Below are 19,177 nucleotides of genomic sequence, written 5' to 3'. Positions count from 1 at the left end.
CATGCACTTCAGGAGAAAAATGATGATTGACTATATAGATTTGAGTCTATCCTGCATCTGTATAAAGAAGATATCCCAAACCATAGAAGATAATGATCTGATGACCTTACCAAGAGAAAGTGTAGAGGATAGAGGAGAAAAGAGGAGGGGGACCTCAACTGAGTCCTAGCAGTAGAGTAGATTCAGAGTTTGCAAAAGAGACCAAGAAAAACCAGTTTAGCAGGTGAGAAGAAAACCATGACAGAAGAGGATCACACTCTAGGAATGAGAGACTTTGCAAGAGGAGGGAATGTTCAACAGGGTGAAATGCTGCAGTGAGGACTAGAAAGATGTAGTCTCTGAGAAAAAAAGACTATGGACTTAGCAGTAAAGAGATCCTTGGTGTCATTGGAGAGAGAGCAGCTTCTAGCAGATTATGGGAGTCAGAAGGACTGTAAACTATGGGGAAACCAGAGGTGAGAAAGTAAAAGATAATGTAAATAGATAACTTCTCTGAGCTCATTACCTTTTACCATAAAATTTTCTTTTCCTTTGAATATCCTTATTTTTATTTGGGACATGATCATACACCCAGTCACCTATGTTCATTCATAATCTTGAGATTATTATTTTATTTCTTCTTCCTCCTCAATTCTTTCATATTCGACCAATTAATTACTTGGTCTCACTGAATCTGCCCCCTCTATTCAAATTGCAAATACCCTAGTAGAGACCCTATTGCCATGCAATAAGCTTCTGACTATTTCCTGTTTCCACTTTTTTCTTTTCTAATCTGTCCTTTGTACCTCTGCAAGAATGTTTTATATATGTAAATCTGTTTGAACAATTTTTTTGCTCAAAAAATCTTCCATGGTTCTCTGTTGCCTCCTGAGTAAAATCCTTGACATTCCAGGTTTTCTACAACATATTTACATTCTAATCTTGTTAAATGACTCTCCTCCTTATATTTTTTTTTTGGCTGCAAACAAGGATGACTCTTTAACTCCATTCTTCCCCCTCCAAAATCTCTCTGCCTTTATGAAGCCTCTTAATTCTGTATCAGAAATATGCCTTCCTTCTCCATCTTTTGTTGAGTTCCTATGAGTCCTTTTAATGCCTAACCTGGATTCTACCTCCTTTGGTAGCAAGAAGTCTTCTCCAATTTCCCTCATTTCCCAATGATTTTTCTTTTCAGACTTTGCATAACACTTTGTTAGAAATAACTGAGCTTACATAACATGGATCTATTTATCTAACCATGTCTATACATAACCATCCATCCATTATCTATCAACTATGTAAATATATATATATATATATATATAATATATATATGTACATCTAACTATAGTAACATACAACTATCCATGTTATCTGTGTTGATTTATTTTTATATGTATGTGTGTATGCATGCATCTTTTTATCCATCCATTCATCTATCTAATAATATTTCTATGTATATACCTACAAGGTCATCTCTGGAGCTATCTCTTTACTGGATCTATAAAATCTGAATTTTGCATGACCCTTGGTGTGGGGGTCCAGCCTCCACGGGGTCCTTGGAAGCTGACAGAAGGGATAGAGTCGGCAAAATGAGTTGAGTCAACACGGGTTAAAGGCAGGAGCAGGTTGACTGACTGGTGCTCAGATTTATTTTTATAGCAAGCAAGCTAAGATCATTTCCTTGGTTACAAAAGTTTACAATTTTCATTATCAATCATATAGTTCATGTGGTTACAAGTTTCATTATCAGTCATGTAGTTAATTAGTTTTTTATCCCTGCTCAGACCATGATGACCTCAACCTGTCTGTTACCGAGTTTGTTGCTGCATGTAAAGTTATTCATTAAGCAGGGTCTCTCCTAATAATAACAATAATCTTCTGATACAATTTGCTTAATGGAATGTTTTTTTATATTTCTATGCCACGTTTATAATGTTTTTATATGCTCCCTTGACAACCTACAGTGAGGGCAGTTATGTTTGTCCACCCATCTGTTGACTCCTTCAATAACCAATTTTCCTTTCAGCCCTTATTGATAGAAACCACGGTTTCTGTGACTTTTTTATTCTTTCCCAATAAAGTAAGGCTGGTAATGTTCACATATCGGTTACCTATACTAACTATTCTTTCACCATCTTTATCATATATTCCTGTGTATGTTAAGGGAGGCAAAACTGTTGATTTCCTAGGAATTCTACCTAAACTATCTTGTATCTGTTTTCCCTGTTTATATTCTGACGTCTCCTTGGAATTCCCAGTGTTGGGTTTTCCACATATTTCATAATGTTGGAACCTTTTATATGCCTTGGGGGGAGGCAGTCCTGTTAAATTTGGACAGAGTTCACAATCTGTTTTATTCAAGGAATTTCTCGGGAATCCTTCCTTTATAGTCATTCCACTATTAGGATGAGTAATTTTTGCAATCAATATTAGACCTATAAATATATGAAGGAAATGTTGTTCCATCAGGCAGTGTGGCCGTCTTGAGTCTTTTGCCATGACTGTGTCAAGCAGCTTAGAGACCCTGGCTCCCAACACCTTGGAGTATTATGGTTTGTATAAAACAGGTGCTTAATAAACATTTGAAAAGAGATGATATGTTAGGGTGGATTGATACCAGTGCTGGGGCTCAGAGTTGGGAAGGCCTGGATATCAGTCTTGCCTCAGACCTCTTTTTAACTGTGTGTTCATGGGCAAGTCATTAGCTTCTTTGGACCTCAGTTTTATTAACTGTAAGCCATATATAATAATACCTAGATTTCCTCCCTCCCAGAGTTGTAAAATTCAATGGTATTATGTATGTATTCTCCTTTGGAAACTTTAAAGCATTATATACAGTTATTTTTTGTCTTTGTGATGTTCCAAAAGTAGATCCAAAGAGTTGGGAAAGGGTCGGGGTAGGTACCTAAGATCCAGTGACTTTTGACCACTTATGCATTTAATATGAATGAAATTATACTCTCTCAAAATTCTCTACACAGCTAAATTTAACTTTGCAGAGCTAGAAAATTCAAACGAGTTTCACTTATGCTTGAAGTAACTATCATCATCATTAATATAATTTAAGAATCTATAATCAAGGAACTCTCCTGTGTTCAGTTGGTATTCTGTGATATCATGGACCCCCCCCCCCCCCTTATTTGCAAGTTCCTCCCTGGCCCTGAAAGGTTAGCCTTGAAAGCATGGCTCTGAAAATGAGTAATTTGTAATTCCCTCCCAAATAAAATTTACTCATTTCTTTATACTTTTTCTTGCCAGGAAGAGCAACGGAAAAGAGAAGAGGAAAAAGAAAGGAAACGAGAGAATGAAATGGTCTTTAGAGCTTGGTTGCAAAAGAAAAAGGAACATTTTATGGAGATGAGAAGAATTCAAAGGGCAAAAGAAATGGAAGACATGAATAGCCGAGTAAGTAAAACTTTTATTGATAAGAAATGAATATGCATACCCCCAAAGCTTGTCCACATTTTCAACTGGGAATTAATGGAAAATGATTAAAATAATATAGGGAAGATATGAGTCCACAAAAATGACAAAAGAGTATTTATGTGAAAGAAAAAGCTTCAGTTTTTGTTAAAATTCATTGTTTCTTTTGAGTCTTATTTTATCTTATTCAGGCCTACGATTTTTTTGACTCCTAAGACCAAAGAATCATAGATCTAGAGTGAGAAGGAACCTTAAAAGCCATCTTATCTAACCCTTTCATTTTACAGTTGAAGAAAACTGAGACTTAGAGAGGTTAAATGACTTGTCCAAGGTCATGTTGTGATAGTAAGCATTAGATTTAAAATTTGAACCTTCAACTATATTGCATTGACTTGTAATAATATGTTCCTATGACTTGAAAGTTTCTTTGATACTTTGATATGGAGAGTTTTTGATAGTTCCATATTGCATCATTATGGAGTTAATCTTGTCTCCTTTTGTGTTAAAGCTTTTAAAATTTTTGGCGCTGAATGAGGCTGGTAGGGAATGGGGGATAGTATGTTTGGTTGATAACCACTGCTAAATAGAGACCCCTCCCAGTAGCCTGGGACTGGTAGCAAAGAGAGGGGTCCCCAGGATAGTGCAACCATGGGATTAGTTTAAATGTCCTGAGGCAGTGATGTCTGAATAGTAGAGGACAACATCTGGCATGGGAGGGAAGATGCTAATAGGGGCTGTCTTATTTAATATTAATACTCTTATTACTACAAAGACTTAAATATGATTTAACTGTAATATTGTATATGAATCTGTTAAGCTTTTGGGCTGTATCATCTGAGAAAAACCCATTATCATAGGTAGCTTTAGTGCATCTTTGCAGCCATAAGCATGTTCTTCTGGCTACACTAGTTTACAATGGCTCAGATCTTTTTTTAATATCACTATTAAACTCATTAAATTTCTTTGGGGTCTGTTGCTTTATTGCTGGTGCTAGAGAAATAGCTAAGAATGCTCATTTACCATTTGTATGCCCCTTTCCTCTGGTTCTAAAACATTAATATTTTTAGTTAAAAAAAAGGTGTGTGTTTATATCAATATACTACTTATACATAAATATATTCTCTCTATATATGTGTGTATAGGTGTGTGCATATACTCTGCATATCTATACAGATATATGTTCACATAAGTTTTCAGAACACATTGAAAAGGGGCAAAAGAAAAAAGATTGAGGGCCAAGCTCCCTCTAAAGAAAATGAGGTCGGTCTCCTTGGTCTCTTTACAATGACAATTGTATATTTGAGGTTGATGGCTTGATTGGGAGGTCTGAGCTAAAATGTCCTAATCCAATTAGGAGGCTCACTTAGTCTGGCATGGCTTAGTGAACCTCCAGGAGTGGGGACTCCCCCCCCACCCCAGCTGCCTAAGTAGAAGTAAACAGGCCCAGGTTAGAAAGGGAGCGGTCAGAGCTTCTGAGCCAGTCAGTGTGCTTGCAGACCCACTCCAGGCCATTGTATTTTAGCTTATTTGAGATGGGGAGACTCATTTAAAAATAATAACTGTACTTCTTTTTGAATAGTTAGTCTTTGATGATGCATGCTGTACTGTATTAGATACAGTTACTTTGATGATCTGTCTAGTGCTTTTATGACCTTTCAGATTTTGTGTTTCTCTTTTGGAGTTAGCCATCTTTCCTAAGTTCAGTTCAAGTAAGTATAAATAGTACTTTATTAAAGAGTCACAAAACCTACAAATTTAATACAATTCCCTAAACTATTCTGTATTTTTGAGAATAGTAATTTCTCTTTATGTCAAATTATTCAGGAAAATCTAGAATATTTATTTTCTTCTGTTTGCTTTTTATTAAGTTTTAGGCCCCCCAAAGCTCAGATTCTCTACAGTTCTTTTCCCAACTTTTTTATAACTGTTTTAACTTGTTATTAAAAAAGACTAAGGGGGAAATTATCTTCTCTAAGTAGTCCTATACTTACACCAAATAAGGTTTTTTTTTCTTCTTCTGTATTTGAGGGGACAAGTGAGGGCAATTATCTCAATAATCTAAGCAGAAGATTGTTGGGCCTATTAACCCAAATGTGTATTGACACATGTAATACTATTTTAAATTTGTATTTAAGGTTTTATATTTTCAAAGTTCTATTATATTCATCATCTCATCAACTAACAATGTTGGGATATTACTATCCTCAGATAGAAGAGGAACCTGGAGCTGAGACAGGTAAAGTGATTTGCCCCAGTATAAATGGGGTCAGTCTGTCTTCTGACAGCCATTTCAGTGCTATATCCACTGTATCACATAGTTCCTTCCCAGACTGATGATTCTAATATATACAGCAGAAAACTATTAAAAACATGATGTATTGTTCCATCTGGAGAAGGAATGAAGGTTATGTATATGTCTCTTGGGAAGCATGATCATTTATTGATTTGCTAGCTTCAAAAATGCTTTATTACTTGCTTTCCAGATGACCACTCATTCAGTTGTCCTGATTCTTGAATATGAACTGGAAGATAAATAAAATTCTTAAACTGATATTTCTGATGATAACTTCTTAAAGTTCTTAATCAAAGACGAGTATAAAAACAAACATTTGGGTTTGACAAGATAGTTATAAATATTACCCCAATTAGTGTTATTTTTCCAGTGATCTGTAATTGGTCTTTAGCCTTAACACAAACATACAAACACAAATTAGTTGATGTTTTATTAGTTTTATTAAGTGTGAGGTAGAGAGCTTCAGGTATTTGAGAAACTTTAAGATCAGAAGATAAGCTAGTGACACAATTAGTGTTTAAATATCTATGCATTCCTACAGCATCCCTTTTCTCATAGTACCCTGGCATTTAGATCTTAGATTTCTTTTGCCAAAATAAAGAGCAAGTGTTTGGAAAATTCAGGCTCTAAAACTTACGTTTTGATCATTCCTTAAGAATTACTTAAGAAACTAATATTTTTCAAAGTCAGCTAGGTAGTCTTTTGGCTAGAAGACCAGGTCTGGAGTTAGGAGAACCTGAGTTCAAATATGATCTCACAAACTTAGTAGTTGTGTGACTCTGGGCAAGTCATTTCACCCTGTTTGCCTTCGTTTCCTTATCTATAAAATGAGCGTGAGAAGGAAATGCCAACCAATAACCTTGTCAAGAAAACCCCCAAAAGGGTCATGAAGAGTTGAACACAACTAAAAGTGTGCAAGGACCTACTTATGAGCATAAACCCTAAACTATTGATGCTAGAAAAAGACTTTATGAAAAATCTTTTGCCATTGTTTTTAGAAGGAACTTTTTCTGGTATTTGATATTCATTCTTGTTAATTGTGAGTTGAGATGAAGTGACTATCCTCCTGTCTAGAGACAGAGATGTGGGAAAGTCATGTCCTTAATCTTTATTATCAAGACTCTGTGTCAGAATCTAGTCCTAAGAGAGGGCAGAGCCAGAAGGACTCCTGTTACCCCTTTGTGACACCAAGAAGTTCAGAGGTTTTTAGGGGTTCCTCTTTTGTCATCTGAATAGCAGATATTCCTTTCCCAGATTTTTGAGGTTTGACCTTGAAAGTGCACCAGTTAGGGGCGGCTAGGTGGCACAGTGGATAAAGCACCGGCCCTGGAGTCAGGAGTACCTGGGTTCAAATCCAGTCTCAAACACTTAATAATTATCTAGCTATGTGGCCTTGGGCAAGCCACTTAACTCCATTTGCCTTGCAAAAACCTAGGGAAAAAAAGAAAGTGCACCAGTTAGCTTTCATTTCTACTTGTAGAAGGAAGCCTCAGCTTACAGACCTGAGTCTTCAACCAGGGCCTCATCCTCAGGCCTTTTGCCTTCCTAAACTGCTTAGTCTGCTCTTTTTAATTTACACAAGCCCAAAAGACTCTTTACATGTCAGGCTTTGCACTGTGACATTTCTAGGTCTATTTGAATGAAAAACTGACTCAGAAGTTAAAATTCTTATTTATGGAGGGGTAGTTAAAACCAAAGTAAAGAAGCAAAACACATGGACTTGAATCAAATACTGCTACACAAAGGTATTGGAGTTAGGAGTTCCTTTCAGATGTGTCTGGCATGGAAGAAAGGATGGAAGAAGGAAAAGAAGGAAGCAAAGAAGGAAATAAGCATTGATTTTATTTTTCCCTTCTAATGTATCTTTTCAAAAATTGATAGCTTTTTTCCCCCAAATTACTTTCATTTCCCAGTATATTTCCTACCTTCACTACTTCCCCATTTCTCACTCTTCTCATACTACAAAAAAATTTTTTAAAAGATGAAAAATAAAGCAATTCAATGTAACACTTGCTACCCTGGTCCCCACTACTTGTGATATGCTAAGCACTTTACAATGATCTCATTTGATCCTTACAACAAATCCTGGGAGGTAGTTGCCAGTATCTCCATTTACAATTGAGGAAACTGAAGAAAATGGGATTACTCTCAAATCTGTCCTGCTTGTCTGTCTTTCCTCCTGAGCTTCAATCAGCTATTTTGTGCTTTGGAAGAAAATCTTGCCTTTATTTTTTGATGATCCTATTGCTAGCTCCTCTCTCTCCTCCAATTCTCCTCAAGAAGAGAATCTTTTAAACAAGCAAATAAGCAAAACAAATATAGCTATTACCATGTTTAGAAATGTATGTCATCTTCTGCTCAATGAGACCAGTAACCCCTTTGTCAGAAGGTGGTTTGTTTTCTTCCTCATCAGCCTTCTGGAGTTGGTCACTGCATTGTTCAGGGTTTTTAAATGTTTTGTACATGATTTTCTTGACAGTGTTGCTTTTACTATATAGATGTTTTCAGTTAGTGCTCCCCTGAGTCCCTGTGGATTCAGTTATCATCTCTCTGCAGATCCCAGATCTATATAGGGTACCTCAGTCTCTCTCCTGAGCCTCTAGTCCCACATTGCCTTTTTAACATCTTGGACAAATATCATGTTGGCATCTTGAACTCAACATCAGAATAGCACTACTGAGCTTTTCCTAAACCCTCTTCTCTCCTCAGTTTCCCTCTTCCTGTGGACAGCTTCACCATTCTTCTAGTCACCTAGGATCCCAATTTCCATGTCTTGTGTTTAGTGTGCTGTCCCATCTTTCTTCACCTCATCCATTACACGCCCTCTTCTTAGTCACATGCCATCCTTACCTCATCGGCATAGTGTAGTGATCCTGTAGGTGGTTCGTCCTGCATCCAGTCTCTCCCCACTCCACTCCTTCCTCCATTCAGCTGCCAAAGTTCAAACAAGTCTGACCATGTCACTGCCCTGCTCAGTGGGATCAAATAGAAAATGCTGCTTCCTATGTCTCCCATCTTTTGACTCCTACAGCTCTTGAGAGTACCATCTCTTTATTTTCTATCTTTTCCCCGTTGCTAGAATGTCCTCCTTTTTCACCTCCAAGATTTGCCTTCCCTGGTCTCTTTCCACATTTACTCAATTCCTCTCTTCTGCAGAGGTCTTTTTCCAGGTCTTTTTTCCTCCCTTCCACTCTCCCCCCCACACACTGTTAGTACCTTCTCTCAGAGATCTTTTTTCCTCCCTTCCACTCTCCCCCCCCCCCACACTGTTAGTACCTTCTCTCAGAGATTACCTTTCTATTTATACCATTTTATCTTGTATTGGTCCATAGTTATTACATGTTGTCTCCTTCAGTGGGAATATACGTTTTGCCTTTGTATCCCCAATGCTTAGAAAATAGTAAGCCCTTTAAATTATTTACTGATTCAGTGGCTCGTTTCTGCTCACTTCACTTTTTATCAGTTTATACACCCCAGAGGTTTCTAAGTAAACCTTTTCCATCATTTCTTATGGCTCAGTAATAATCCATTGTATCCATATACCATAATTTGTTTAGACATTTCCCAGTTGATGCATACCATCCTCTTTGATTTTAATTCTTTGTTACCATAAAAAGCTGTTATGAATATTTTGTACTTATGAATTTTTTATCTTCCTTTGGTGTCTTTGGGAAATGGACCTAGTATCACTGAGTGAATATTCAATGGGTATGAACAATTTGGGGCATAACTCCAAATTGATTTCCAAAAAATGGCTGGACTAGTCAATTCACAGCTCTATCCACAGTGCCACAATTGGCCTGTCTAATCATTTTCCTTTTTCATTATCTTTGCCAATGTGATGAGGTTTGAGTTAGATGTTAGAGTTGTTTTAATTTATATTTCTCAAATCATTAGTGATTTGGAACATTTTTTTCATAGAACTGTTGGTATCTTAGATTTTTGTCCTTTGAGAAATGCCTATTGACATTCTTTTTTTATTAATTCTCTGTTGGAAATGGCTTTCATTCTTATAGGTGTGAATCAGATAAACATTTTCATTTGATAGAATTTTTGAAATTTTTCTTTCCCAAGCAGCAAGAAAACAGAGATCCTCAGCAAGCTTTTCGAATGTGGCTTAAAAAAAAGCATGAAGAACAGATTAAAGAAAGACAGATTGAAGAATTGAGGCGACAGGAGGAATGTTTGTTCTTTCTTAGAGGGGCAGAAGGCCGTGACAGGGCATTTAAACAGTAAGTTAAAGGAGAGCTGTATGTATTGACATCATCCTTATTGCTTTTGATAAATAACTTTGGTAATTTAAAGAATCTCTGATTTAATTAGTATAGAAACTCCTTATTATTGCCTCTTATGTTTTTGAACTTGGCCAGGTAGGTCCATATATATTTGACAGAGTCTTTGAGCCCTATAGTTGGAAGACTTTCTAGCTTGGTATCTATTTTCAGAATTCATATTCTTCTTGCAGAGTACTGATGGACCTGGCAGGATTTCTATGCTATGTCTTCAGTGGATTAAAAATATTTTAGTTCTGTAAAATGCATTAATGTTGTCCCCTGAATTATACATTTAAGTTTTTAGCCTATCCTTGTTTATATAAGGGATCATCTGAGATTGCTAGTTACTATAAAATGAAGATCTACTGAGCACTAACCCAAAGGTTAACAAAATAGACCATATGTAATAGTATTGCTTGGAAGGACCATGAGGTCAATTCTCTATAATACTCTGGTTAGATCTTCACCAAAGCACTGTTTGATTCTGACTTTCAAAATAAAAAGACCTTAAAAAAGGTTTAAAATAGAGTCAGAAAGATAATGAGAGGGTTGTGGAATCAGTCTTCCTGGGAGAAATTAAAGTACTTGAGACTATTGAACCTGGAGAGAAAGCCAAGGGGAGACTAATGGTTTAGAGCTGAGTATTGCAGGATAAATTGGTTATAGGATATTTGAGGCCTTGAAATAGATGAAACTAATCAATACTGGTTCAAGAGACATTGAGTTATAGAATATTTCCAGGATAAAGAGATGTGAAAGGGAAGTTTTATGCAAAGAGGGAGAAATAAAAGCATTTTTCATAATGAAAAACTATCAATATTATAATTACCATCTTTGTTATAAAATATTTTGGCATTTTTGAGGACAGCATAAAAATTCTCTCGTAATCATTTTTCAGTAATACAGAATGCAAGGTTTATAGGACATAGTTTGGAAAATGTTAGTATTGATAAAAGTGAATTTACTGTCTGGAATGTGGACTAAAGTCTAACCCATCTCTTAAAATCTAGGTACCAATTATAATTCCATAGTATTTGAATTGAAATGAGCCTAAGAGATCATTTAACTCTGCCCTCCATTTTGCCTGTGAAGAAACTCAGACCCAAAAAATGAATAAATCACTTGCCTAGAGTAATGCAGTTCTTGAATATTTTGGAAAAACAGCAAGGCTTGGATTTAGGGTAGTAGTTCACAGTATAAAGGAGAATGCTGACTTTGGAAGGTTAGGGTTATTAGAAGCAATGGGGACATTAAATATTTTGCTCCTTCTTGTGTTAACTGCTGAACTTGGATGGTATTTGGGATTGGGTGGTGGTTGGGGAAAATAAACCAGTGGTTCCCCTGTGGATGCGTGAGTGATAACATGTGGCTTTACTAAGAGGTCTTCATTCAACAAGTATTTGTTAAGGTTTGTGATACCATTGCTGGAACTCCACAGGTTTTGGGTAGTTCCTTCTCTGGAGGAACTTCCACATACACAGGTAAGTCAATACAGGAACTATTATTCAGAATGCTTGGGGGGGGGTTCATGAAGGGATTTTTGTAAGTGGCAGTGACCCTAGATTTGAGCCACAGAAGACCCAAGAATTTAGGAGAATGATCATTTGGGCAGGGAGGAGAGTTAGTGGGAAAGCAACTTGTAGGGAGAACAGCAAACAGGTCATTTTGCCTTAAATATAGCGCATGGAGGAGAAAGGAGAAGCCCCATTGAAAGACTATAGAATCAGTTCACAGGCCACTTGCTCTAGAGCTCTTCAAGGGTGACTGGTACATCTGTGAGTATACACAAAATAGCAGAGGAGTTAGGCAGGGAAGAACCTAGAAGGTGATGTTTTGAAGGATGATGTGGGGATCCAGGGAAATGAATACCAGGAAGCTGGGGTTGGGGGTTCTGCAGGCCAGACATAGAGGACAGCTGGTGCAGAGGCATATGAAGGTAGAAGAGGTTGGAGAGCTGCAGCTGGGGGTACAGAGAATAATAGATAATTAGATTGGAAAGATAGGTTGGGACCGGGTGATGAAGGGCTACAAAAGTCAAATCAAGGAGTTTATAATTAAGCTTAGAAGTTGTAGACAGGAGCAAGTGGAATCTATTGAGTAGGAGAGTAAAATGGCTCAAGCGTATGGAAACTAATCTTGGTCCCCAAGTGGATGATGGGTAGGAGGAAGCAGAGGCTTGATATTGTGGGACCAGTGAGGCCCCACTTACAATACATCAAGTAGGAGATGAGGAATACCTGAAGGAGGGTAGGTGATCAGTGGAGATAGAGATTGAATGGAAGAGATATTGTAAAGAAAGAATTGATAGATTATGGGATTAAATGAGTGGGAAAAGTCAAATAAAAAGAGCTGAAAATCCAAATGACTTGGAAAGATCATGTGGATTCAAGTAGGGAATTTCTGAGTGAGGGGGTAGGTTTTGGAGGAACTATAATGAATTTGAACCTGTTGTAATAGAGATGCCTATAGAACTCCGAACAAATGTATAAAAAAGTCTTTTTTGGTACAAGACTGGAGAGATAAGGAAAGGTTGGATGTGTATATTTGAAGGACATTTTTTAGAGAAGAAAATTAAATCTATGGGAGCTGATGAGATACAAAGTGAGAGTATTATATATATATATATACAGAAAGAGTGAAGGGATTGTCCACCTAGTGGGTATGGGTGGGAGGAGAATGTAAATATGACTGAGAAGCAATCACATAGATCAGAGATTATGTTATTCTGAGAAGAAATGTTTTTAGAAGGAGAAGGTTGGATGCTAGAAATACTGTAAAGAAAAAATGCTAAGACTTTGTAACTGATTATCTAGGAAGTTGAATGAGTAGGAAAAGTTAAAGGAAATTCTAAACCCTCCAGAGCTGCAGAGATGAGTGAATTGAAGACTAAGAAAAGGCCTTTAGATTTCCTAAGAGACTGTTGGTAGCCTCAGAGATTACAGTTCTAGCCCAGGAGTGGAATATCCCTATTTCCAAAAGTGATAAAGAGGGTGAGGTATTGAGTGTATGAAGGAATTTGGCTTTGAAAGAGAAAAGATATTCATAGACCTTTGGCATCTTAGAAGAGGCAGAGATTGAAAAGGACAGTTTCCTTCTTCCTTCCTTCACTTCCAAGAGGTAACATATGGTATAGGGAAAAGAAAACTAGATATTCTAATCTCAGCTCTGCTTATATCCAATATATATATATATATATATATATATATATATATATATACACACATATATATATGTATATATATATATATATATATAGATAGATAGATAGATAGATAGATAGATAGATATATCTTATATACTTCTGATCTTGGTCAAGTTACGAAACCTTCTGGTTTCAGTTTTCTCACAAAATGCCCTTGTGTCTTTCCAGATGGCTAAAAAGAAAAAGAATAGAGAAGCTGGCCGAGCAGCAGGCTGCTAAAGAGAGAGCCAGGCAGCTCCGCATCGAAGCCCGACGATCCAAACAGCTGCAGAACCTCCTTTACAACATTTCAGAAACTAAACCCTTTCGTTTCACCGATCATTACAGTTGAAAGTTCCTGTTTGCACCGGATCCTTAAATTGGTAGCCAGTGTCCCCTCACAGCTGTGGATGTTATTCCTTGTTGTGATCTGTGTGCTTTGGTCATATCCTAAATGATGGGGAAATATATTCATCCTTCAGTGACAGTGAATTTATCTATTTTTTTAAACTCCTAGTACTGAATAAATGCCTTTTATTTCACTGTTGTAAAGTATTCCATATGCATTGTTTCAAACAAATTAAATGGAACAAAATGAATAAAACCCATTTTTACTAGCTTTAACTTTCTGGACTAAAATAGTTATTGAAAAAAACTTAAAATAATTTATTGCTCTGAAAACATCACAATGCCATTTTAAGGCAACCTGACTTAGATACAGAGCCAGCCTTGGAGTCAGGATGACCAGGGTTCAAGTATTGCCTCTGGTACAAACTGATTCATTGGTCCTGGGCAAGTCACTAAACCTCGCAAGGCTTCAGCATCTCTCTTAAAAATACAAGTTGCTGCTCTGCCTTGGTAGAGGGAGTTTTCTCACTGGGAGTGCCTTATATCAGTGAAATCATAGGTCTGTCCCCTCTCTCCTCCCCCTACCCGCCATTGTTACTTTATGATTAGTAAAATATTTCATGGAGTAGACTGAGGGCTGTTTCATTGTCATATCCATAAATAGATTTCTCCCAGTCCTTTATCTTGGTGTCTCTTCAAGCTCTCTTTCCCTCTTTCAAGCTCATTTGGTTATCATAGCTCCTATGGGTTCAATGATCACATCTGTGAAAATGATCCCCAAATCTATCCAACTCTGGTCATCCTAATGAGCTCGTCCTAAATCATCACTTTGCCTTTTGGCTATCTCAAGTCTAAATCAAGAGAGTTAAAGCAATTTTATCTTCCTTCACTGTCTTAAGACACCAAGAATCCCATCAAAGTAACAACTGGATGAACTAACAGCAGAGAAAGTTAATCCCTAATTCAGCCACTCCATGTTCCCCTCCCCTAATGACCACCACACTGTGGCAGAACTGCACAAGCTGATCCTGGTTTGCTACAGAACTGGGCTCTGGCTCCCTTCCACCTCTCTGATGTGGAAAGCAAAAGTCAAACTACTGGTCTGTCATGAAACAGAATGAATGCATGGTGGCATTCTGTGCTCCACCAGAGCTCAGCCAGAGAGCTAGGGAGAAAGAGAAGTGAGGCAGGAGGTCTACATGTGTGATATTCCCCAACAGCTGAAGAAGACTGGGATCTACTTGTGATCATTCTGTCCCCTCATAAGTCACCTGAGGTAGAGACTGAAGCTGGTGAAGTGTGAATTCCTCAGTGTAAGAGGAAGCTGAGATATCTTTGATATTCATTCTCCCAAAGAAACTGTCACAAAAGGGGAAGGAATCAGAAAGGCAGCAATAGATGAAAACAAAGAAAAAAGACTGAAATTGCCAAAGATCTTAGGAAGAAGGGGCGGCTAGGTGGCGCAGTGGATAAAGCACCAGCCCTGGAGTCAGGAGTACCTGGGTTCAAATCTGGTCTCAGACACATAATAATTACCTAGCTGCATGGCCTTGGGCAAGCCACTCAACCCCATTTGCCTTGTAAAAAAAAATAAAAGATCTTAGGAAGAAGAAAACTCAGTTAAAGAACTTGAGCAGAAGCAGATAAACCAAAGAAAAAGATATTAATATAGGATAGGAATGTGCTAAATGAATCCAGACATTTATGAATAATTAGTCAATGATAAGGCCAAAGACCCTGTGGATTCCCAAGGGAATGTGAAACCATAGAAGGATGATGCTGAATAGCTTAAAATACAAATAAGAATTGTGAAAACAGAACTCAGTCTGTATAGCAGAAATAATTTACAGAAGACAAATACTTGAATCCATGGTGGCAAGCCTCATTAAAAAAGAACATTTTAGGAATGCAAATACATAGAAGCAAAGGACAATCAGAAGCAGCAGCAAAAAATATGATCTTTGTTAACAAAAATTTGAGTTTGAAGAAGATGCATAGAGAGAGAAAAGGATGAAAAACTTCCCAGAACAACACAAGTCTTAAAAAACCTGAACCTCCTAATGTAAGAAATACAAGGAATCCAATTAGAGCTTCTGAACACACAAAATGCTAATGAAAAGGATCCACCATTTTTCTTCAGGAAAACACACCACACCACACACACACACACACACACACACACACACACCCTCTTAAGACATGTTTTGGTTAAATTTAATAATTCTAATGACAACGTAACCAAAGACCGTCAAAATAAAGAAAACCTGAATGATATGATTATTCTCCCCCTGACAGAAACTTCAGAAGAGATGGACTAATGTGTTCCAGGGAGCAAAGGAGCCCAAGATGCAACCCAAGGTGATATATCCTGCAAACCTGAGCTTAATTATTCAATAAAAAAAGATACTTGTAACTTTCTTATAAAGAAAACTAGAAATGAGTAGTTTATTTGCTTTGCAAACACCTCAGACATCAGAAATTCTAGAAAGGTAATCAAAGACAGCAACCAAGGGAGGAGGAAGTAACAAATTACTACAGAAAATAAGAGGGAGGAAAAAAAATCTAGAAAAAGTCACCTATGAGGTTAAAAACAACAAATTATTAAAAGATGGCTCTATCAAGACACAGAGTGGAAGTGGAACTTCAATGAGGCCCAAAATTCCAGGAACTAAAACTCACAATTGAATCATTTTCTTTTTAATGGGACTAAACTGCCACTTGAGAGGGTGAATTAAAGAGAAAAGGGTGGAAGGAAGCAAAGGGGAATATGTGATGTTCTTTGATCAAGTCAAAGGTTAACAATGAAGAGAAAATAACTTATGTAGTCTCTTAATATTTTATTTATACCTATATTGTCCTTCAGTAAGAAAAGGGCTAAAGAATAGGAAGCAGAGAAAGAAAGCTTGTTTCAGTCATGAGAAGGGTGATCCACTGAGCAATGTTTATATGGGGAAGAGAGTATGATGGGAGATGAAGAAATGACAGTGGACATAATCTGCAGGAATTGGGTGCTTAGAGTGCTCATCTTTGCCTTGCGGGAACTCGAGGTCCTAAGGGCAGTTAATGCCAAATAGTGAGAGGGCATGGATCCAAGGTAGAAATTTCAATGCAAATGGGGAAAAAAAAATTTGATGAGAGCTAAAGATAGAAATGAACTGTACACAATCAGGGATATGGGAAAATTGCTACCAGAGGGTGATGTTTCTGTCTTCCATATTGACTACAGGAAATGTTATTTTGGAGAGCCAGATACAATAGAAAAAGAGGGTTAGGGGATAAGGTTTTGAACAAAAGAAACTTTTTAGAAGTGGGAACTCAAAACAAGTACCTTACAAGGAAAATAGACATTAAAGCAACAAACATAAGAAATAGTAAGGATAGGAAATGATGAAGAAAATGAGGGAAAAATATTTTTAGAAATAGGTGAAAATGAAATTTCAAAAAAATGCATTGAAAGGGATGAGAAGGGATTTTACTTGACAACTAAGAAAAAGTGCAGAAGATACATTTTTAAGAATTTGGCAAATGTTAAGAATTATATATGAGGGGAAAAGGGAATAAGCAAAATCTAAATTGAGAAAAGGGCTAACGGGGGGGGGGGGGATGTTTGAGAGAGTTGAGGGGAATGGGATTGCCTTAAAGTAAATTTGAAAAAAACTGAAGTGACAAAGTACCATTTTTATAAAGAGGAATGAAATAAAAAGGCAAATGGAGAAAAACTGAGACTTAAATGTGAATGGAATTAAGCACTCCAATAAAATGAAAAAGTGAGACTGAATACAATTTGTTGCTTATAAGAAACACAATTTAAAAAAACAATAAAAAGAGGTAACAAAATTTAAGCATCTGGTGAATACAAAAAAATCAGTTGTAATCAGAGACAAATCCTAACCAAAACTTCACAACACAAAGTGGAGACCACATTCATCAATATTTTCCATTCAAATATTTTAGCATCTAAAGGAAAAAATTAATTGAATTTTCAAGCAAAGATAGTAATACTATTGTGAAAGATTTCAGTGTTTCAGTTTTGGAATCTCACAAATATAAGGAAAAAGGAAAATAGAATTTAGGAAGAAGTAGAGCTAAAATAAAACTCAGGATCCTGTAAAAGTTTTACAAAAATTAACCATACAGGAGGGAAATACTGCAAATGTAAAACAGCAAAAATAGTAAATGGTCTTTAAAGACTTTGACATAATTACAAATAGTTACCAGTTTAAGGAATATAAAAATATGCAGACCCAAATGAAGATTTAGCAATGAGAGAACCACAGAACAAATCATAGAAATATTTCAAAGAAAATGCTTAAAGCAGGTCTAAGGGAAAAATATCTCCAAAAACAAACTAGAATATGAATTTAAAAATTTAGTAAGCTAAGAAGTCAAAAATATATTAAAAATTAGAAGGGAAATAGAGAAAAAATAAAAAGTTGGCTCTTTTATATTCAGAAATTTCCATTTTTGTGTTCTTGTCTAAATAACTATTCACTTATCCTCCCCAGTCTTTAGGTCTTTGTGGTCCTTAAATAATGCTTTAAAGATGGCTCACCTTTTAAGAATCTAATTGCTTACCATTAGCGTGTCTACCAATTCTTCATATGTAACTTTTTTCTTAAATTTTAAATTTATTTTTTCAACTACATGTAACAGTAGTTTTCTTTTTTACACTTTTCTCCTATCCTACCAGACAGAAAGCAATGCAATATCATAATAATGTCTTTATTTGTTATGTGTAATATCCTCCTCGTTCTGCTCACTTTACTCGGCATCAGTTTGTGCAAGTTTTTCCATGCTATTCTGAAATTCCATCCTTCATAAAAAGCTCTTTAAGAGACTCTGGGCAGGTTGCATCTCTGACCTTCATTTGTAAAATTGGAAAATCCTATTATATCCCAGGGTTATGATCTGTTGTACATTTTGTAGTTGCAAACATGATACAACATAGCATAATATTGTTGGTGGACTTGGGCATCAAGGACTGGGTTCAAATTTTACCTCGACATAATTAGTGTTTACTTTGGGCAAATCACTTATCTGCTCATGGCCTTTGTTTCTCATAAAATGATGGGACTGGAGTAGATGGCTTCTACTGTTCCTTCTAACTACATGTTTTGTGTTATGATTCTCTTCACTCTTTATTAATGTGTAGTAGAACATTTCTGCCCTAATCTTCATGTAAGCAGATGACTCATTGCTTGATTGTTGGTTAGTGGCCTGTGGATGTGCCTGGTATGTGAATTTTGGACTCTTCTGGACAATTCTCTGGCCAAATTCTTGATCTCTAAGATACAGGTGATAAATGAACCTTGTAATCTTTACCACAAGTTTTCATTTTATGTATTCATGTATCATCTTAATTTCTGCAGCTGCTGAAGGTTTTTATGGAATTCCCGAATAATATTTGTAAAGAAAAAATATATCATAAAATATCTTATTTTCTTAATGGAGTTTCCAGAATGTCTTCAAAATAGCCTTGGGTTTCTAAAGAAGACAACATATAAAAAGACAACATTTTGGCTTCAGGAAAAAAAATAGGAAAAAAAATCGAGGCTTTTTATAAGGTTTGGGAATTAGGATAAATAGGTAGATAAAAATCATCTGATTTTAATAAAATGGAAAATGAATTTATAAATGTGAAAATTAAGTGAAATTAATGACAAACTGAAGTTTAAA

General features: G+C 36.4%; 1 protein-coding gene across 7 annotated transcripts in view; it reads left to right on the top strand.

The window, feature by feature from the left end:
- The window catches only part of CCDC181 (coiled-coil domain containing 181), a 53,555-nt gene extending 37,214 nt beyond the window's left edge, over window positions 1-16,341 (top strand). For 5 of the 7 annotated variants that reach the window (XM_074221954.1, XM_074221952.1, XM_074221956.1 and 2 more), the window contains exons 4-6: window positions 3,241-3,387; window positions 9,773-9,930; window positions 13,343-16,341. In XM_074221954.1, the coding sequence (XP_074078055.1) occupies window positions 3,241-3,387; window positions 9,773-9,930; window positions 13,343-13,505 (468 nt within the window). In that variant the 3' untranslated portion in view covers window positions 13,506-16,341. The remainder of the gene's footprint in view (window positions 1-3,240; window positions 3,388-9,772; window positions 9,931-13,342) is intronic. The other 2 variants (XM_074221957.1, XM_074221955.1) reach the window with 2 other exon arrangements.
- The last annotated feature ends 2,836 nt before the right edge of the window (window positions 16,342-19,177 follow it).

Source organism: Macrotis lagotis, chromosome 2 (genome assembly GCF_037893015.1).
Source record: "Macrotis lagotis isolate mMagLag1 chromosome 2, bilby.v1.9.chrom.fasta, whole genome shotgun sequence".
In the NCBI taxonomy this organism is placed as follows: domain Eukaryota; kingdom Metazoa; phylum Chordata; class Mammalia; order Peramelemorphia; family Peramelidae; genus Macrotis; species Macrotis lagotis.
Note: the sequence above shows the minus strand (reverse complement) of the source record. Positions and strands in the feature narration are given on the sequence as shown.